The sequence below is a fragment of the Trichomycterus rosablanca genome, chromosome 6 (assembly GCF_030014385.1).
Source record: "Trichomycterus rosablanca isolate fTriRos1 chromosome 6, fTriRos1.hap1, whole genome shotgun sequence".
Lineage (NCBI taxonomy): Eukaryota > Metazoa > Chordata > Actinopteri > Siluriformes > Trichomycteridae > Trichomycterus > Trichomycterus rosablanca.
In genome coordinates, this window is record NC_085993.1 from 3,502,643 (window position 1) to 3,521,431 (window position 18,789).

Sequence of the window (18,789 nt, forward strand, 5' to 3'; positions counted from 1 at the left end):
TCAGATTCAGATATCTGACATGCTAGAAATCTCACTTCGGTCACCCAGCGCTCGGCAAGTGCTCGGCGAGCCGCTCGGATCGAGTTGTTCAGTAATTCACACATAGCGATTGAGAGCTTGAGAACATTTGCTCTTGAGCCGACAAATCTAGCGCTGACCAGTCAGCGAGTGAAAATCAAAGCAAAAATCGTGTAGTGTGAACTAGGTATTACCTGAGCTTATCTTCAAATTGAGACCAAATCTATATCTGTGTGTTGTGCCATTAGGGCTATAATCCACTTGTTTTTCTTCTTGGTGGCCATCTTGTATGTTTCCAGAATATTTCAAGAATATATAAATCCATATTTGTGTTTGTCCACCTAACCTATCCTGGTAAAACTGAAACTGGTAATCCGTTAACTAAGCTGTCACTTATATCTCTACAATCAACAAAGAGAGAGTTATTGCCAGCTTACCTAAATGACACACACTCAAGAAATCAAATTAAAAAATTAGCATATATTGCTTTGGATTAGAAAAATCTGAATTCAGAGGCTCTGATTGGTTTATACAGCTGTTTTTCGAGGCCTGAACCAGGACTGAATCTTTAAAACAAATGCACACTGATCCATGGAGTTGTTTACGCACAACACCATAATGAAACAGAGTGAGCAAAACAAATGAATCTTTACCATAGATAAGAGCACAGCTCCCTGATTCCATTTCAATGAATAATTCGTTTGAAAAGAGTCGTTTCTGACTTGTTTGCGCTCAGTGATTCAGTTTGCTTTTTCACAGACCGCTGAGGGGTAAATAACATGTTTAATGACGGAGATTTAGAGCCAAAGATAATGACACTATACGAAGTAAGTACGAAAAATTTATCTTACATAATTTATCTTTCTGCAATATATTCTGTTTGTGTGTGTGTGTGTGTGTGTGTGTGTGTGTGTGTGTGTGTGTGTGTTGGAAAGCTTTGGAGTCCTTTGGAGACCAACATGGACTCTTTTTTACCCCAGCTTCAATAACTCCAGATCAGAAATAGTTAGAAGCTAAAAATGTGGTATGGTGATTGTAAACAACATTTGCCACAGATGATTTTTTTGATGATTTTTAACTGTTTTACGATTGTATTTCAGTGTTTTTTATATTATATTTGTGGTATTTTCAGTGTATAAGTGTCCATGGAATGCATTAACAGGTTTTCCTTGAAACTCAACATATTTTTAACTCCCAGAACCAACTGAAATTGAGTTTACTTTACTTTACTTTACTTCACTTTTATTTTATTGTTATGTCACATTAGCACAGGTGTGAAAAGTGAGTGAAAATCTTGGGTGCATAGTCCCTCACAGTTTTAACACACATTAAATACAAACCACACGTTTGCTTACATAAATCTACATAAAACCAGCACCATCTGTTCAATATGTACATGTAAAGCTATGAATGTACAGATATACAGCATTAAAAAAATTGAATTGAATTAAAGTATCATCTACTGTGAGTCCAGTGTAAATGTTTCAATTTAGAATTAGAACAATTTTATAATGTCCAGATGTGCATGTATTGTAAGTTATGTGTGTCAAGTCAAATGTATTTATATAGCACTTTTTACAATGAACATTGGGCAGTTTCAAGGTACCACTGTATTTAATTAAAATCTAGTTTCCCATTCTGGCTAAAGTGAACATTTCTGTTGATCTGAAGAGAAACAATCCTGTTTGGCTATCTGTAGGAGTGTTTTATAATGCCAAAGCTCTTTAAAATGTAATGATTGACCTTCAAAGTCATATATTAAAACTCAATTCTAAAAAAAGTGTCAGTGATGTCTTACTCACCAACGAGACACAGTAGTGGTAAGAGATTTAGCTTCATTTTGAAAGGTTACCTTAAGAGAAAAAATACACACATGCATTATTATTACTATTAGTATTCCATATTTTACTTTTTTTCACACACTCCACACACAAGGGACCAGCCAGGAAATCTAATCCAAACCTTGCTGTGAGGTGACAGCACTATAGAAAATGTGAATGTGAACACTGAAATGTGTTGTTGTATTCAACTCTTCATCCAAGAAAATAAAAGTGAGTTGTTGCCTCAGGAATGGTGTTTGTTGTTATAACAATAATTCACAATTGAAAACTCTAAATACTTTTACATTATCTTAACCTAAAAACTAATGTTAAGACTTCCTTTTAACCTTGTTGAAGCCAATGATTAGGACAAGTGAACAAAACCCGTAACGTTTTGTCATCTGTATTTTAAACATGACTCGGACTCGACTCCGAGCTTATTAAAACAACACAGGAAAACATTTTCTCATAAATAGATCTTTTAAAAAGTATGGCATCATGTTTAAAACAATTATCCTTAATCTTGACATAACATTTTCTCATCATATATGATGTCATAATCTTAAGTGCTACAGCGTAAGATTAGTAATATATTCACATGTAGCTGTTGATGAACCATCTCACACTTACTTTCAGTACTTGGCTTACAGACTGAAAAAAAAAACCATGAAGACATCACATCACAAAACACTTGATAAGAAATAGAAATATTTATCCATCACTGAGTGGCACTGTTAATAAAAATAATAAAATAAATAATAGAATTAAAACATCGAAACGTACCTGTAATGTAATGTAAAGATTTAAATGAGTTATATCTTCAGTAGCTCCACGTTTCAGATCTTCTAAAAACTTCCAAGCACTTATAATAGCAAAGATCATACTCAGGGTTTAAATACCCCACACATGTTGACAGATGGATTTCAGCACTTGAGCTTATCTTAACAAGTCTTAAGAGTTTGAAAATGGTCCTGATGTACAACCACTCTCAGCTTTCAGCTAGGAAAATGGTGAATTTACATAGTGTAGAGTTACACTGACAAAAAGAAAACACACTCTGTCGTGTAGAGTAAACAGCACTGAATGTAAGATACACTTTATGATCAAAACTATATAGACACAAAAATGAGCTTGGACGTCCCATTTTAAAACCACACCATTTAATTTTTATTCCCACATCTGTTGATGTTTATTTATTTAATATTTTAGGTTGATGTATGGCATTGACATCTTCCTCAGCTGATGCCCATGTGTTGTTTTTGTAAAATGCCAGGTAAAAACAGTGTAATAAAGCCTATAATTTTTCATTCTGTTTTTTAAAGTACAATTAATATACAGTAATTAAGAGGGTAGATTATTTACGATGTTGTTGATTTCTTTACTATAGTTCGTTCATGGTCCAGTTTCTTCTGTTTTGTAAATGTTGTGAACTGTACTGTATTCTATCTTATTTCTAACACAATACATGACTTTTAAGAGCTGCTTTAATAAATAATACAAGCTTAATATCAGTGTGACCCACCTCTGTCTTTGAAATTTAATGTGTTCTTACTCTTATTTCTTGTTTTTCTTTATCTACTTTAATTTAGTAGTAAGTATTCCAACAAGCCAAAGACCACAAACAGCATTTAGTAATGTATTTTTCATGATGCATTTATTGTTAATAATCAGCCATAACATTAAAACCACCTCCTGGTTTCTACACTCACTGTCTATTTTTCAGCTCCACTTACTGTATAGAAGCACTTTGTAGTTCTACAATTACTGACTGTAGTCCATCTGTTTCTCTACATACCTTTTTAGCCTGCTTTCACCCTGTTCTTCAATAGTCAGGACCCCCACAGGACCACCACAGAGCAGGTATTATTTAGGTGGTGGATCATTCTCAGCACTGCAGTGACACTGACATGGTGGTGGTGTGATAGTGTGTGTTGTGCTGGTACGAGTGGATCAGACACAGCAGCGCTGCTGGAGTTTTTAAATACCATGTCCACTCACTGTCCACTCTATTAGACACTCCTACCTAATTGGTCCACCTTGTAGATGCTGCTGTTTGAGTCTGTCATCTTCTAGACCTTCATCAGTGGTCACAGGACGCTGCCCACGGGGCGCTGTTGGCTGGATATATTTTTGGTTGGTGGACTATTCTCAGTCCAGCAGTGACAGTGAGGTGTTTAAAAACTCCGTGTCTGATCCACTCATACCAGCACAACACACAAACACACCACCACGTCAGTGTCACTGCAGTGCTGAGAATGATCCACCACCTAAATAATACCTGCTCTGTGGTGGTCCTGTGGGGGTCCTGACCATTGAAGAACAGCATGAAAGGGGGCTAACAAAGTATGTAGAGAAACAGATGGACTACAGTCAGTAATTGTAGAACTACAAAGTTCTTCTATATGGTAAGTGGAGCTGATAAAATGGACAGTGAGTGTAGAAACAAGGAGGTGGTTTTAATGTTATGCCTGATCGGTGAATTTTGGTGCATTTGTGCTATTTAATGAAAATAGGAGATCATTATTTTAATAATAACAGCATTTACAATAAATTTATTTCAGTGAGAGCGGTTGGGTTGAATGACAGAGCAGTCTATTACACCAGCCTACTAGATTTGTGTCTAGCATCAACCCAGAAATATTTGGCTATGTTGGAGAATAGGGGGTGACTCCTAAGTCCTGCGATACCTTGGCGTCATGGTATTGTCCAGGTTACTTCTGGCTTGTGTCCAGTGTTTCCTGGTGAACCTGAACCCGACTGCAGTAAAACAGTACATATGATGGAGGCCCATTTTTATTCAAATCTTTCTTCTAACATGAATTTGTTTATTTTAGCAAGTCTTAAGAATATGGAAATGATGGTCAGCCAGTGTCCAGTCACACTCACGTTTATTTGCTTTACATGGCGTAGAATTACACTGAAGCATGAAGCAGTGAACATGGTGACACCAACACTGTAGCATCATGGAATTTTAACCTGAGTGACTTTGAGTGACATTTATCATATAACAAAAATCTAATATAAATGTGTAAACTGTAAGAATAGGAGTATTTGATACATAGCCCTGAATGTGATGTCAGTATTTAATATTTAGTGATTTTAGGAACTGTTTTGTTCCTGTGTCTGATGGTTAATGTTTATCAATTGAAACAAGCAGGGGCAGAGCCAGGGGGTGGACAATGGTGGCCAAGGCCACCATAAATTAATCTTCGGCCACCCGAAGATTAAAAAATGGAAAAAATTTGTTTTCCATGCATTCAAGATAGCATGTTCTGGGGTTCAATTGAGTCTCATAATCAGTACACACGAGTTGGCAGCCAAATGATAAAGTATTGTCAGGGAAAATGAAGAGGAAAATTAAAAATTTAAAAGCTTATTATGTGGGTCTTCGTGATGTAATTCTACATGGCACTCACTGCCTGTATAGGTAAATGAGTGAGTAAGCAAAACACTACTAGATCCACAGCAACGTGCCACATAGAAAAAAAAAAAAAAGGTATCCGTTTCTGTGCCACCCCTGTGTGAGCAATGGTCTCATTCTGGCCACCCCTATGAAAATTGTCTGGCTCCACCACTGGAAACAAGCACTTTGTCTAAGACAAAGTCATACATTTCAGTATTGCATAAGTAAACACTGTATTAAAAGTCACACATATACAGGCAGCAAATGATAAGTGATAGAAAATTCCATAATGTCATTTAACTATACCATGGCCTGCTTGTTAACACAGTGGTAGTATTTGTGTTTTGTCTAAGAAAAGTGCTTTTTGGTTGAGATAATAATCCTCTCTGCTGTTTGCTTGTTGCATTTCTAAGGCTGAACTATAGTCTTGATTTTTTTTTTTTTAAATACAAGACATGACAAAGATAAGCTACAGTAAGTAAACTGGTCTGGGGTTGTTGGCAGACGAAATTTATACATTGTACTGTCTCCACACGGCTGCCAGACAGAATGAGCAGGTTTTTTTAACAAAGTAGCCAGCGATTGTGTATGAACCATATTTTAGCCACAAAAATACAAATAATACAAATAATATTTACATTCTTGTATTTTTTATTTGTGTCTTCTACAGCAGTCAGCATCATTTTATGAAGTATGATGTAATGAATTCATACATTAAAAATTCAGCATTTATTTAATTACATTCACATTTGACTTTAGTTATATTATTCTAATACAATCTAATTTCTTTTTCTATAAACTGATAAAAGAAACATTATACAGCAGTAAAACGTAACAGATCTCATCCAATAAAACAAAAAGAATACAAATACATACAATTTATCAAATGTCCATAAGTTTGATCAACACTCAGCAGATTCACACTCACTGCATTAACACACAATAGATCCAAGCAGTAAACATCTTTTACATCTTATGTGATTAAAAAAGATCAACTGTAAAAACTAAAACGAATTTACATTTAAATTCTTTCAAGTATTTAATTCTAAAAAGTAAAACAAAGGACTAGAAAGAAAAAGTAAAAGAAATAAGAAACTTCTATGGTAATAATAAGAGATATTAGATGGATGTGTGTGTTCAGGGTATTTTCATTTGTATTTTTGTTTTTCTGGAAGTTTATTGATTCATTAATGCTGCTTTTCTTTATTCAGTTTTATTTTTCGCTCCAGGAATCATCATCCGAATCCTGAAAAAATAAACATATACAGTAACAAAATTAAAATGAATACAAGCACAGTCTGATGCAAAAATCTGGACACCACGTGTCTAAATTTGATATTTTGTCCCCCTAATTTTTCCTCCCCATCTAGTTGTATCCGATCACCAGATTGCATTTCGCTCCCTCTCTACTGCTGCTATGGTGGAGAGCCATAACTAACACATGCCTACTCTGACACGTGTACAGTAGATGACCACTTCTTTTCACCTACACGGGGCGGGTTCATATGGAACTCAGTATCGCGTACGGAGAGTCGGGCAACGATCTCCGTTATCCCCCGTCTCTGTGCAGGCGCCATCGATCAGCCAGCAGAGGTCATAACTGCATCAGTTATGACAGGCGTGTCCAAAGTTCGGCCCGCGGGCCAATCACGGCCCGAGGTTGGATTTTATACAGCCCGCGGCTTCTGTCTTAAATTGCATTACTTGTGGCCCGCCAGCACAGTCAAACAGAAAAAAATAAATTATACTAATTCTAGATGCAATTTCCCTTTTTACCAGATGGTGGCTGCAACACTGTGTAAGTACACATTCATATGAGAAGCAGCAAAACAGTGAATGAGACGTACTCATATATGACGTGATAAAATCGACACAGGCTGTACGAGCAGCACTGGGCAGCTCCTTTAGCGACAGGCTTCTTCACCCGCATTGCTCAAAGGAGAGATACCGTAGCTCCTTTCCAACTTCTGCTGTCAGGCTATACAACCAGCACCGCCCCAAACGCAGATAATCATCTCCATCACAATAATTCACATGTTTTTTAATATTCTCTGAAGTGCAATAACTTTTTAAATATGTGCAATACATTTTAATGTCTGTGCAATATTTGGTGCAACTGTCTTTAAAAATACTGTTTATATTTTTTGTAATTTTTTACATATTTTTACTTTTTACTTTTTAACATATGTGTACATATGTGTAAACACTTCGTATTTTTTTATTTTTATATTCTTGAAAGCTGCTGTAACACTGCAAATTCCCCCCCGTGGGATAATAAAAGGCTATCTTATCTTATCTTATCCTATAGTATCTAAGCCCTGTCTTTTATTTTACAGAGTTGCTGAAAGTTTTAAAGTTCAGTTAGAAATTCAGATAGCTTGTTCTGTATGTTCTGATTTGTTCATCTGAATGCTCACATTTGGTTGTTGTTTGCTGTGTGAAAAAAAATAATTAAATAACAGCGTATTTATATGCATATTTTACTGTTTAAAATAATGTCATCAGGCACTTTGTTGTTCCTCAGGCACTTTCGTCTTAATAAATCTGGCTCTACTAGAAAAAAGTTTGGCCACCACTGAGTGAGAAAAATCCCCTCCGGCATTCCCACCCTCAGACAAGCCAATCATGGTCTGTACAGGCGCCTGGAAAACCTTTAAGCACATTTTACCTGCTTAGCTTAGCATAGCTTGGGTGTGATTGGCATGAAAATTAGTCTGGCTACCTCCTGAAGAACAATTTTCCTGCATTTTTTTGATTGTTTGTTTATTAGGATTTAAACGTCATTATTTACACTTTTGGTTACATTCATGACAGGAACGGTAGTTACTCATTACACAAGGTTACATCGAACAAAGTCATGGACAATTTAGTGTCTCCAATTCACCTTATTTGCATGTCTTTGGACTGTGGGAGGAAACTGGAGCACCCAGAGTAAACCCACGCAGACACGGGGAGAACATGCAAACTCCACACAGAAAGGACCTGGACCGCCCCACCTGGGGATCAAACCCAGGACCTTCTTGCTGTGAGGCGACAGTGCTACCCACTTAGCCACCGTGCCGCCCCTTTTCTGCATTTATATACAGGTTGGACTCTCTGGACGACAGATATTGTTACGTTTTGTCACATTATTTGAGCCTGGCTGAGCTGTTGTTGCTCCTAATCATTTCCACTTAACCTGCAACACCGACCAGAGCAGCTCATACTGTTAGCAGTGGGTTTGTCTGAAATACTCCAATGCACTAATCAAGAGGTGTCCACATACTTTTGGTCATGCACAAGCACATCTTACAATGTCTAAATTAAGTTTCAGATAATCAATGTGTAAATAATACTCTTAAACAGACACACACACATACACACACTTACTTTTTCACCACGTTTTGGACGTTGTTGTTTAGCAGGGTGTAGTAATGATCGATCTGCGTCTGAGAAAGAAATAGTTACTAAAAAGTGAGCTTGACTGTATAAACATTGAACATTTACTTGTCTATTTACATCTATTGTCCAACTATTAGATGGGTTTGTGTAGTGCTAGACCCTGGTTCAAGTCTTTGCAATCAAACCTGTCTGGTCAGGCGCTTTACAGACAAAATTAGCAAACAGAGGAGTATTCACCTCCTTTCTGCTGCAACAGTGACTCCTACCACTTAATACAAAGAGTCCAGCGTGTGACATCAATTAGGATCAATCATCAACCGCTTTGTTACAGTCGGTTCCACCTGAAAACACTAGGCACAATGCAGGAATACCCTGGACAGGGTGCCAATCGAGTGCATGGCCTCAGCCACCACCCGCCGCCCTTCACCCCAGACATAGCCAATCATGGCTGTATAGATGTCTAGCCGCTGATAAGCTTTACACTGATCAGCCATAACATTAAAACCACCTCCTTGTTTCTACACTCACTGTCCATTTTATCAGCTCCACTTACCATATAGAAGCACTTTGCAGTTCTACAATTACTGACTGTAGTCCATCTGTTTCTCTGTGTGCTTTGTTCACCCCCTTTCACGCTGTTCACCTCCCCACAGGAGGTGGTGGATCATTCTCAGCACTGCAGTGACACTGACATGGTGGTGGTGTGTTAGTGTGTGTTGTGCTGGTATGAGTGGATCAGACACAGCAGCGCTGCTGGAGTTTTTTTAAACACCTCACTGTTACTGCTGGACTGAGAATAGTCCACCAACCAAAAATATCCAGCCAACAGCGCCCCGTGGGCAGCGCCCTGTGACCACTGATGAAGGTCTAGAAGACGACCGACTCACACAGCAGCAATAGATGCGCGATCGTCTCTGACTTTACATCTACAAGGTGGACCAGCTAGGTAGGAGTGTCTAATAGAGTGGACAGTGAGTGGACACGGTGTTTAAAAACTCCAGCAGCGCTGCTGTGTCTGATCCACTCATACCAGCACAACACACACTAACACACCACCACCATGTCAGTGTCACTGCAGTCAGTAATTGTAGAACTACAAAGTGCTTCTATATGGTAAGTGGAGCTGATAAAATGGACAGTGAGTGTAGAAACAAGGAGGTGGTTTTAATGTTATGGCTGATCGGTGTATATTTGTTCTGACCTCAGAACCAGGCTCCTATTTCAGTACTACTGTTTAGGCATTTGTTTGGGTGGAGAAAAAAGCTTTCTTCTTGAACACTGTACACGTCCCGACTATATATTAGACTCACCTTGTATTTGGTGTAGAATATCGGCAAAGTGAACGCAGCAACATCACCTACAGGAAAGAAGAGAAATGACCCAGTGATCACCCAAGATTCACTGACTCAATACGAGTCCATATATGATTTGGTTTTGGATCTGCTGGCAGCTCTACAGTGTTCATGGGTTAAAAACGTACCGATGATGAGAAGAGTGAGTGCATTAAACACGGCACCAACGTAGGTCATAATCCACAGCAGCACTGCTAACTGTACACAGTCAACACACACATCGTTCTCTACTCATTAACATCACCACCAACATCAACATTCTTCTTCTTTTACAATAATAATAATAATAATATTATAATATAATTAGTATTAATAGACCTTGAGGGAGTCGATCAGATTCTCCACCAAGAAGAGACGTTTCAGTTCTTTCATACCGTCGTTGCAATACATCAACACCACATCAGTGTATTTATGAATCACGTCATCTGATAGAATTACATCCTGCTCCAGATATGACCTTCACACACACACACACAGTTTTTACTTTTCCATATGAAAAGTGTATTCATTTCCTCTGTACATTTTAATGTTGTTGGGTAATTCTAAGATACACTTCTCGCTCATACGCCATGAGCTTGTCCTACATCTCATTCCAAAATCTTTGGTAATAATACAGAGTTTTATTTTAAGTAAGATTTTTCGGTAAAATACGCTAGCACACCAGAGCTGGGCTTTCGAATATATCGTATCGAATTTCAGCTCTGCCATCCAGCTGGGCTGGGCGGCTATATGCACAACGTTTGTCTGTTGTTCATCCAGGGAGGGAGCCGGATAAGGACTCCTCATAACTGATGCAATTATGACCTCTGCTGGCTGATTGATGTCGAGGAATAATGCTGATCAGGGTTCCATCCCCAGGTGGGGCAGTCCGGGTCCTTTCTGTGTGGAGTTTGCATGTTCTCCCTGTGTCCGCGTGGGTTTACTCCGGGTGCTCCGGTTTCCTCCCACAGTACAAAGACGTGCAAGTGAGGTGAATTGGAGATACAAAATTGTCCATGACTGTGTCTGATATAACCTTGTGTACTGATGAATCTTGTGTAATGAGTAACTACCGTTCCTGTCATGAATGTAACCAACGTGTAAAACATGACGTTAAAATCCTAATAAACAAACAAACAAACAATTGAATGGATTTGAATTCTGTGTTCTTTTGTTTTTCTTAAGAGAATTTAAGAAAAACAAAAGAAAAGCAAGAAAAACAGGAGAATCTGGCCCCTATGACATCTCATTTGTATAGACCCCTGTCAACCAGCATTCATGGATCGTGAGAACTGGATCCCTGGTCACGGATTACTGCTTGAAAGTTCCTAGACACTCTAACAGAAATTCAAAATAAATGGAAAACAGGTCCAAGTACTTTTTGTTTCCGACTTACAGGACTGTGACAGTATACAGTCTAAGCAATTGAGGGTTAAGGGCCTTGCTCAAGGGCCCAACAGTGGCAGCCTGGCAGAGGTGGGACTTGAATCAGCAAACTTTCGATTACTAGTCCAGTACCTTAACCACTAGGCTACAACTGCCCTACCACTGGATTCAATTAAGCATCTAAAGTTAGTGCTGCAGCAGCAGGACTGTTGATTGGAGATGCAGTTAAAAGATCAACATGCTGCATTCATGAAGTATTCAACTTCAGAAACTACAGTGACCCTACCCAGGTAAGGTACAGCCACGGCTTATGCGGGACCAGGGTGCACATGTTCTGATTAAAATAAATGCATTGTGAGTATACAGTGGTGTGCAAAAGGGGTGAAATGGGCCCTTCTCACCTGAAGGGGTGTGCGTTTTCACTCTTCTGCAGGGCAGCAGTGACCCCTCTGTACATTCGGAAGCTGATGGAGATGGAGAGCAGAGCCAGAACGATGTTGGAGAACACGCTGATCACACTGAACATGCTCAGCGAGATCATCATGAACAGAGACGCCCCGAATACACACCCCGACCTCTGTACGTCCCTCCAGTACAGCAGCTCCAACACTGAAACACACACACACAAACATTAACACACACACACCAAAAACAAGACACACACACACACACACACAACAAAAACAACAAACCCACCGACCAAAAACAACACACACACACAAACATTAACACACACACACCAAAACCAACACACACACACAAACATTAACACACACACACCAAAAACAAGACACACACACACACACACACACACACAACAAAAACAACAAACCCACCGACCAAAAAACACACACACACAAACATTAACACACACACACCAAAAACAAGACACACACACACACACACACACATTAACACACACACACACACACCAAAACCAACAACACATACACAGACACACACACACACACAAACAATAACACACACACACACCAAAACCCACAACACATACACAAACATTAACACACACACACCAAAAACACACACACACACAACAAACCCACCGACCAAAAACACACACACACAAACATTAACACACACACCAAAAACACACACACACCAAAAACAACAAACCCACCGACCAAAAACACACACACACAAACATGAACGCACACACACCAAAAACAAGACACACACACACACACCAAAAACAACAAACCCACCGACCAAAAACACACACACACAAACATTAACACACACACCAAAAACACACACACACCAAAAACAACAAACCCACCGACCAAAAACACACACACACAAACATGCACACACACACACCAAAAACAAGACACACACACAACAAAAACAACAAACCCACCGACCAAAAACACACACACAAACATTAACACACACACACCAAAACAACACACACACACACACACACAACAAAAACAACAAACCCACCGACCAAAAACACACACACACAAACATTAACACACACACACCAAAAACAACACACACAGACACACACACCAAAAACAACACACACACCAAAAACAACACACACACACACACACGTATATCAACACACACACATGAACTTTTATGACACGTTTTTTACAAGTATGTACAGCAGAAACTATTTAAATGGTTAAACGTGGGACATTGTAGCCTTGCAGTTAAGGTACTGGACTAGTAATCAGAAGGTTGCTGGTTCAAGCCTCACCTCAATTGCTTAGATTGTATACTGTCCCAGTACTGTAAGTCACTTTGTATAAAAGCGTCTGCTAAATGCCATAAATGTAAATGTAATGTAATATTAATAAGAACACATTTGTAATGACGAGGGAGCTTCTGAAAGAGGAAGCGTGAGGTTCAGAGCAGCGAGGTTTGTTCCTCATTAAGTTCCTCCTCTATTTTTGGTTGCACGACATTTTTCTTCACTAGCTGCTCACTTGCCTATTTTTTATTTTGTAATATTCCACCTGTATTCCAACTCAGTCTCTTAAACATCAGTAAGTAAGGAAACTTTATTTCTATAGCTCTTAAAATCAAAAAGGTACAAAAAGCTTCACAATAAAAAAATACAAAAACAAACAAAAATATAAAACAATAAAATATACACCGACCAGGTATAATATTCTGAGCACTGACAGGTGAAGTGAATAACACTGATTATCTCTTCAATACGGCACCTGTTAGTGGGGGGGATATATTAGGCAGCAAGTGAACATTTTATCCTCAAAGTTGATGTTAGAAGCAGAAAAAATGGGCGAGCGTGAGGATCTGAGTGAGTTTGACGAGGGCCAGATTGTGATGGCTAGACGACCGGGTCAGAGCATCTCCAAAACTGCAGCACTTGTGGGCAGTTGTAGCCTAGTGGTTAAGGTACTGGACTAGTAATCAGAAGGTTGCCGGTTCAAGCCTCACCTCTGCCAGGTTGCAACTGTTGGGCCCTTGAGCAAGGCCCTTAACCCTCAATTGCTTAGATTGTATACTGTCATGTTACTGTAAGTCCGTTTGGATGAAAGCGTCTGCTAAATACCGAAAACGTAAATGTAAGTTGCAGAGAAATAATAATAATTAAATAAATTTGTACACAAACACCCCCTTGTGGAGGCTTTACGTTACATCTTGTATAGAGAAAGTAAGATGCATTGTGTTGCCTGGGTCGCGTAAAAAATCATGGACAAGCCAAGCCATTTTTTGAACCAAAAAAATGGGTTGCAGAGAAAAATAACAATAATAAATTAAACTTTTATGCGAACGCCCCGTTGTGGAGGCTTTATGTTACATCTTGTAAACCACAGTGGAACCAGATTGTACAGAGAAAGATGCCTTGTTTGTGTTGCCTGGACTGTGTAAAAAAATCTTGAAAAACATATAGTCAGTCAGAGCGTCTAATCTCAGGGGGGGGTAGAGTATTCCACAATTTCAGCACGTACACAACAAAAGCACAATCCCTCTTTCATTTCAAATTCATTCTTGAAACTACAAGGAGCCTTTTTTTCAACAGATCTCAGTGACCTGGGCTAGATCATTAATGAACTCAAGTGCTTTGCCATGTAGTTTTAACTTCAATGCTACAACTAACTTGTACTGTAAGCCAGAGTAGAAAAGTCAGCACTGGTGTAAACATGGTCCCCACGTCCAGATTTCGTTAACAGTCGGGGAGCAACGTTTTGAATGAACTGAAGTCTTGCCAGAGCTCATTGACTAAGGCAAGTACGAGGGATCTTCAAAAAGTTTCCGCACTTTATACCTGGGTTGGAAACATCGACGGTGGGTGGAGGAGGAGTAATCAATCGTGTCTGAGAGACTGAGAGACACTTATAGTCCAGATTTAGCTCCATCTGATTTTCACCTTTTTGGACCACTAAGCCATAGCCTAGTGGTTAAGGTACTGGACTTGTAACTAGAAGGTTAAATTCAAGCCCCACCACTGCCAGGCTGCTGCTGCTGGGCCCTTGAGCAAGGCCCTTAACCCTCAATTGCTCAGACTATATACTGTAACAGTACTGTAAGTCGCTTTGGATAAAAGCGTCTGCTAAATGCTGAAAATGTAAATGTAAATGTAAGAAGCTTTAAGGGGAAGAAGGTTTTCATGTGAAGATGATGTGAAAGCGCTGCATCAGTAGCTACGAGCTCAACCAAAAACCAGGAATTTTTTGCTGATGGCATTAAAAGTTGGTACAATGCTGGAAAAATGCATCAGAAGGAGACGATGTAGAAAAGTGATGAAGTTTGTTTTGAATTCTTAATAAATAGAGTTAAAAAGTGCAGAAACGTTTTGAAGAACCTTGTATATAGAGCGTAGTCCAAACAGCAGGAGACAAAACATTTCAGGAAAAACTCTGGAAGTGGATGAATGACAGAACACAGGAGCAGTTTATCATCTGAAATCCAGCAGCTCAAAACTTACAAAAACAACCGGAGCAACAAGAAAACAATTAAAACTAATTCTATAAACAGTGGGCAGGCCACCACCTCGCCCATTAGTCCAGCAGAGGCACTTCTAAAAGTTCAGGCAGAGTAAAATATCCAGCCCATGTCTTATTCATCAAGCATTACAGCTCGGTCCTAAAGATGAAGACCTTCATGTTGTTACATCACAGCTTTCTTCACAAAATCGTACTTTTATTATTTAGTCTATATGTGTACAGATTCACACTCAGATGAGATGAGAGAATTGCGACTTATTTCAGGACATGTGATGGCGGTGCCAGTTTGGGGTGGGTGGCGCCCCACGCCGTGACAGCTACCTGCTGATAATGTTATCTGACCTTCAGCAGGAACGCAGGGACACGGCAGCAGGTTGTTTTCTGTAACTTTACACCACGCTGCAGTTCCTGTGCTGCAAGTGAAGGGACATTTACACCTTTCTTCTGCAAAAGCAGCATGTCTGTATTTATCCTGGTCAGGATTGTGGTGGAGCCAGCATCACCTAGAAACACTTCTAACAAGAAACACTTCTAACTAGAAACACTTCTAACTAGAAACACTTCTAACTCAGTGGTAGATTATTTTGAAACATCGGCTTCTTATAATGTATTTTAACTGTAGTCTGGATGTGGTACTGAATACTGTGTGGATAATAAATGTTCAGTATTCAACATTAAAGTATTTAAAGTAATCAGGCCAAACTCTCATTAACCCAGATTATAAAACTTCAGATATCAGAACCACTAGAGGGCAGCACAATATTTTATATATACAGTACATACAGTATGTACTTGGCCAAAGGTATGTTGGCACCTGATCTAATGTTGGACAAGAAGGCCTGACTTGAAACAACATTCCGATTCATCCTAAATGTGTAAGGGCAGTGGTCCAAGAGCAATTACATTTCCAAAACTCTTCGGGTGTTATTGTCCGCAATCACCACTAGGTTGGAGCAGCATCTCATTGCATTGGAAAAAAGCTCAGGATTCACACTGATTTTCCATTCTATAGTTATCCTATTTTAAATCCCCCCTCCACCGCTAGTCCGTGAAATTATATCTTATATGAAACCGGTCCATGATACAATAAAGGTTGGGGACCGCTGTGTTAGGGCACTTGGCTTGCCCAGCGATAAATACACTAGCCCACTATCGCTGGGATCCAGGGTTCAAATCCCCAGTGGTACTATAAGTTGGTCAGGCACCACATAAAAACAAGAGTGTCTGTGATGGATCCGCATCCTGTCTTGGGTACATTACTACTCTGTGCCCAATTATTAAGAATATGTTCAGAATGTAATCAAATAGAAATAATTAAAAACAACAAATAATTCAAATTGTGGCCATAACAGAAACAAACAGAAACAAAGCCAAAACAGTAACACAGTTCCATGACAGGAGACAAAAACTCATTATGGGGGGTGGTCTGGAACCAAAACCATCAAAACTACAGAGATGCTTCAAAGAAATTAACAAATATATATATATGTTCATTTCTTTCTACATATATTTATTAGTGAGTGAGGGATTTAGACCAGCAACCTTCAAATTACCGGTCCTGTACCTTAACGACTGAGCTAACACTCACCCTTTAGTATAGTGTACTTTACTTTAATAGAGTAATAAAGTAAAGTGTAGTGTTCAAAACATTTCAAGAAAAGATGCGATCCTTTGTAAAATGCAGTTGTGTTGTTAAAAGAATCACAAATCTCCCAGGAAAAGACGCTGCAATACTGGCAGCGTGTCTCTCTAAAATCCAAATATACACCTCAGTGTGAATGGTACACTATATTGCCAAAAGTATTCACTCACCCAGCAAAATCATTGAATTCAGGTGTTCCAATCACTTCCATGGCCACAGGTGTATAAAACCGAGCACCTCGGCATGCAGACTGCTTCTACACACATTAGTGAAAGAATGGGTCGCTCTCAGGAGCTCAGTGAATTCCAGCGTGGTACCGTGATGCCACCTGTGCAACAAGTCCAGTCGTGAAATTTCCTCACTACTAAATATTCCACAGTCGACTGTCAGTGCTATTATAACAAAGTGGAAGCGATTAAGAACGACAGCAACTCAGCCACCAAGTGTTAGGCCACGTATAATGACAGAGCGGGTCAGTGGATGCTGAGGAACATAGTGCGCAGAGGTCACCAACTTTCTGCAGAGTCGATCACTACAGACCTCCAAACTTCATGTGGCCTTCAGATTAGCTCAGGAACCGTGTGTAGAGCTTCATGGAATGGGTTTCCATGGCCGAGCAGCTGCATCCAAGCCTTACATCACCAAGCACAATGCAAAGCGTCGAATGCAGTGGTGTAAAGCACGCCGCCACTGGACTCTAGAGCAGTGGAGACGTGTTCTCTGGAGTGACGAATCACGCTTCTCCGTCTGGCGATCCGGTGGACGAGTCTGGGTTTGGCGGTTGCCAGGGGAACGATACCTGTCTGACTGCATTGTGCCGAGTGTAAAGTGTGGTGGAGGGGGGATTATGGTGTGGGGGTGTTTTTCAGGAGTCGGGCTCGGCCCCTTAGTTCCAGTGAAAGAAACTCTTAATGCTTCGGCATACCAAGATTTTTTGGGCAATTTCATGCTCCCAACTTTGTGGGAACAGTTTGGGGATGGCCCCTTCCCGTTCCAACATGCACAAAAGTCCATAAAGACGTGGATGAGCCAGTTTGGTGTGGAAGAACTTGACTGGCCTGCACAGAGTCCTGACCTCAACCCGAAAGAACACCTTTGGGATGAATTAGAGCGGAGACTGTGAGCCAGGCCTTCTCGTCCAACATCAGTGTCTGACCTCACAAATGCGCTTCTGGAAGAATGGTCAAAAATTCCCATAAACACACTCCTAAACCTTGTGAAAAGCCTTCCTAGAAGAGCTGAAGCTGTTATAGATGCAAAGGGTGGGCCTACATCATATTTAAGTACTAAGTACACTTTCTGTCACAATACCTCCAAAATGGCGACCAATCCTCGACCAACACTGTAACTTAAATATTCAATCAACATGTCACTAATCTACACAAACTACAATAAAGTTAATAGAAATAAAGAGAATTAAGACATGTTTTCTAATACAGTACAGCAGACTTACACTGAGAGTGACCTGTAGGTGTAGATGTACTTGGTGTCTCAGTTCCTTCAGGTGAAGAACTGATATTTTTTGTATCCACGCTGTTTTGTTCTGATTTGTGTCTCTCGATGGCGTCTCTCGCACCTCCAGCTAAATCCAAAATATCATCCAACATATCCTCCACGTTCTCCTCCTCCATTTCATTATCTGCTCCATACGCGTGTTCCTCCAGAAACCCAGAGCTGGAGATCAGATCTTCTGTACTGCAGCTCACTTCACGTTCCATGATCCGAAACTCTTTACACAGCTGTGGAGGAGTTTATTCTGCAATAATGAACCGCTGCAGATGATCAGATTATTCAAACACGTTCTTATTTAACTGTTGTGTTCAATCGGAAGTTGCAAAACTCCTCAAAACTCTCAACTACTTCACGT

At 39.7% G+C, this 18,789-nt stretch overlaps 2 protein-coding genes across 2 annotated transcripts in view; one reads left to right on the forward strand and one right to left on the reverse strand.

Moving 5' to 3' along the window:
- LOC134316703 (zinc finger protein ZFP2-like) overlaps positions 1 to 18,789 on the forward strand; it is a 445,247-nt gene that overhangs the window by 419,706 nt on the left and 6,752 nt on the right. The window lies entirely within an intron of this gene.
- Positions 5,875 to 18,758, reverse strand: LOC134316801 (reticulon-3-B-like). The gene is made up of 7 exons (XM_062997272.1): positions 18,376 to 18,758; positions 11,741 to 11,948; positions 10,293 to 10,431; positions 10,103 to 10,172; positions 9,933 to 9,979; positions 8,611 to 8,669; positions 5,875 to 6,487 (listed from the first exon to the last, which is right to left on the reverse strand). Exons 1-7 carry the CDS (start codon positions 18,638 to 18,640, stop codon positions 6,445 to 6,447), a joined length of 831 nt encoding a protein of 276 aa, XP_062853342.1. The 5' UTR covers positions 18,641 to 18,758; the 3' UTR covers positions 5,875 to 6,444.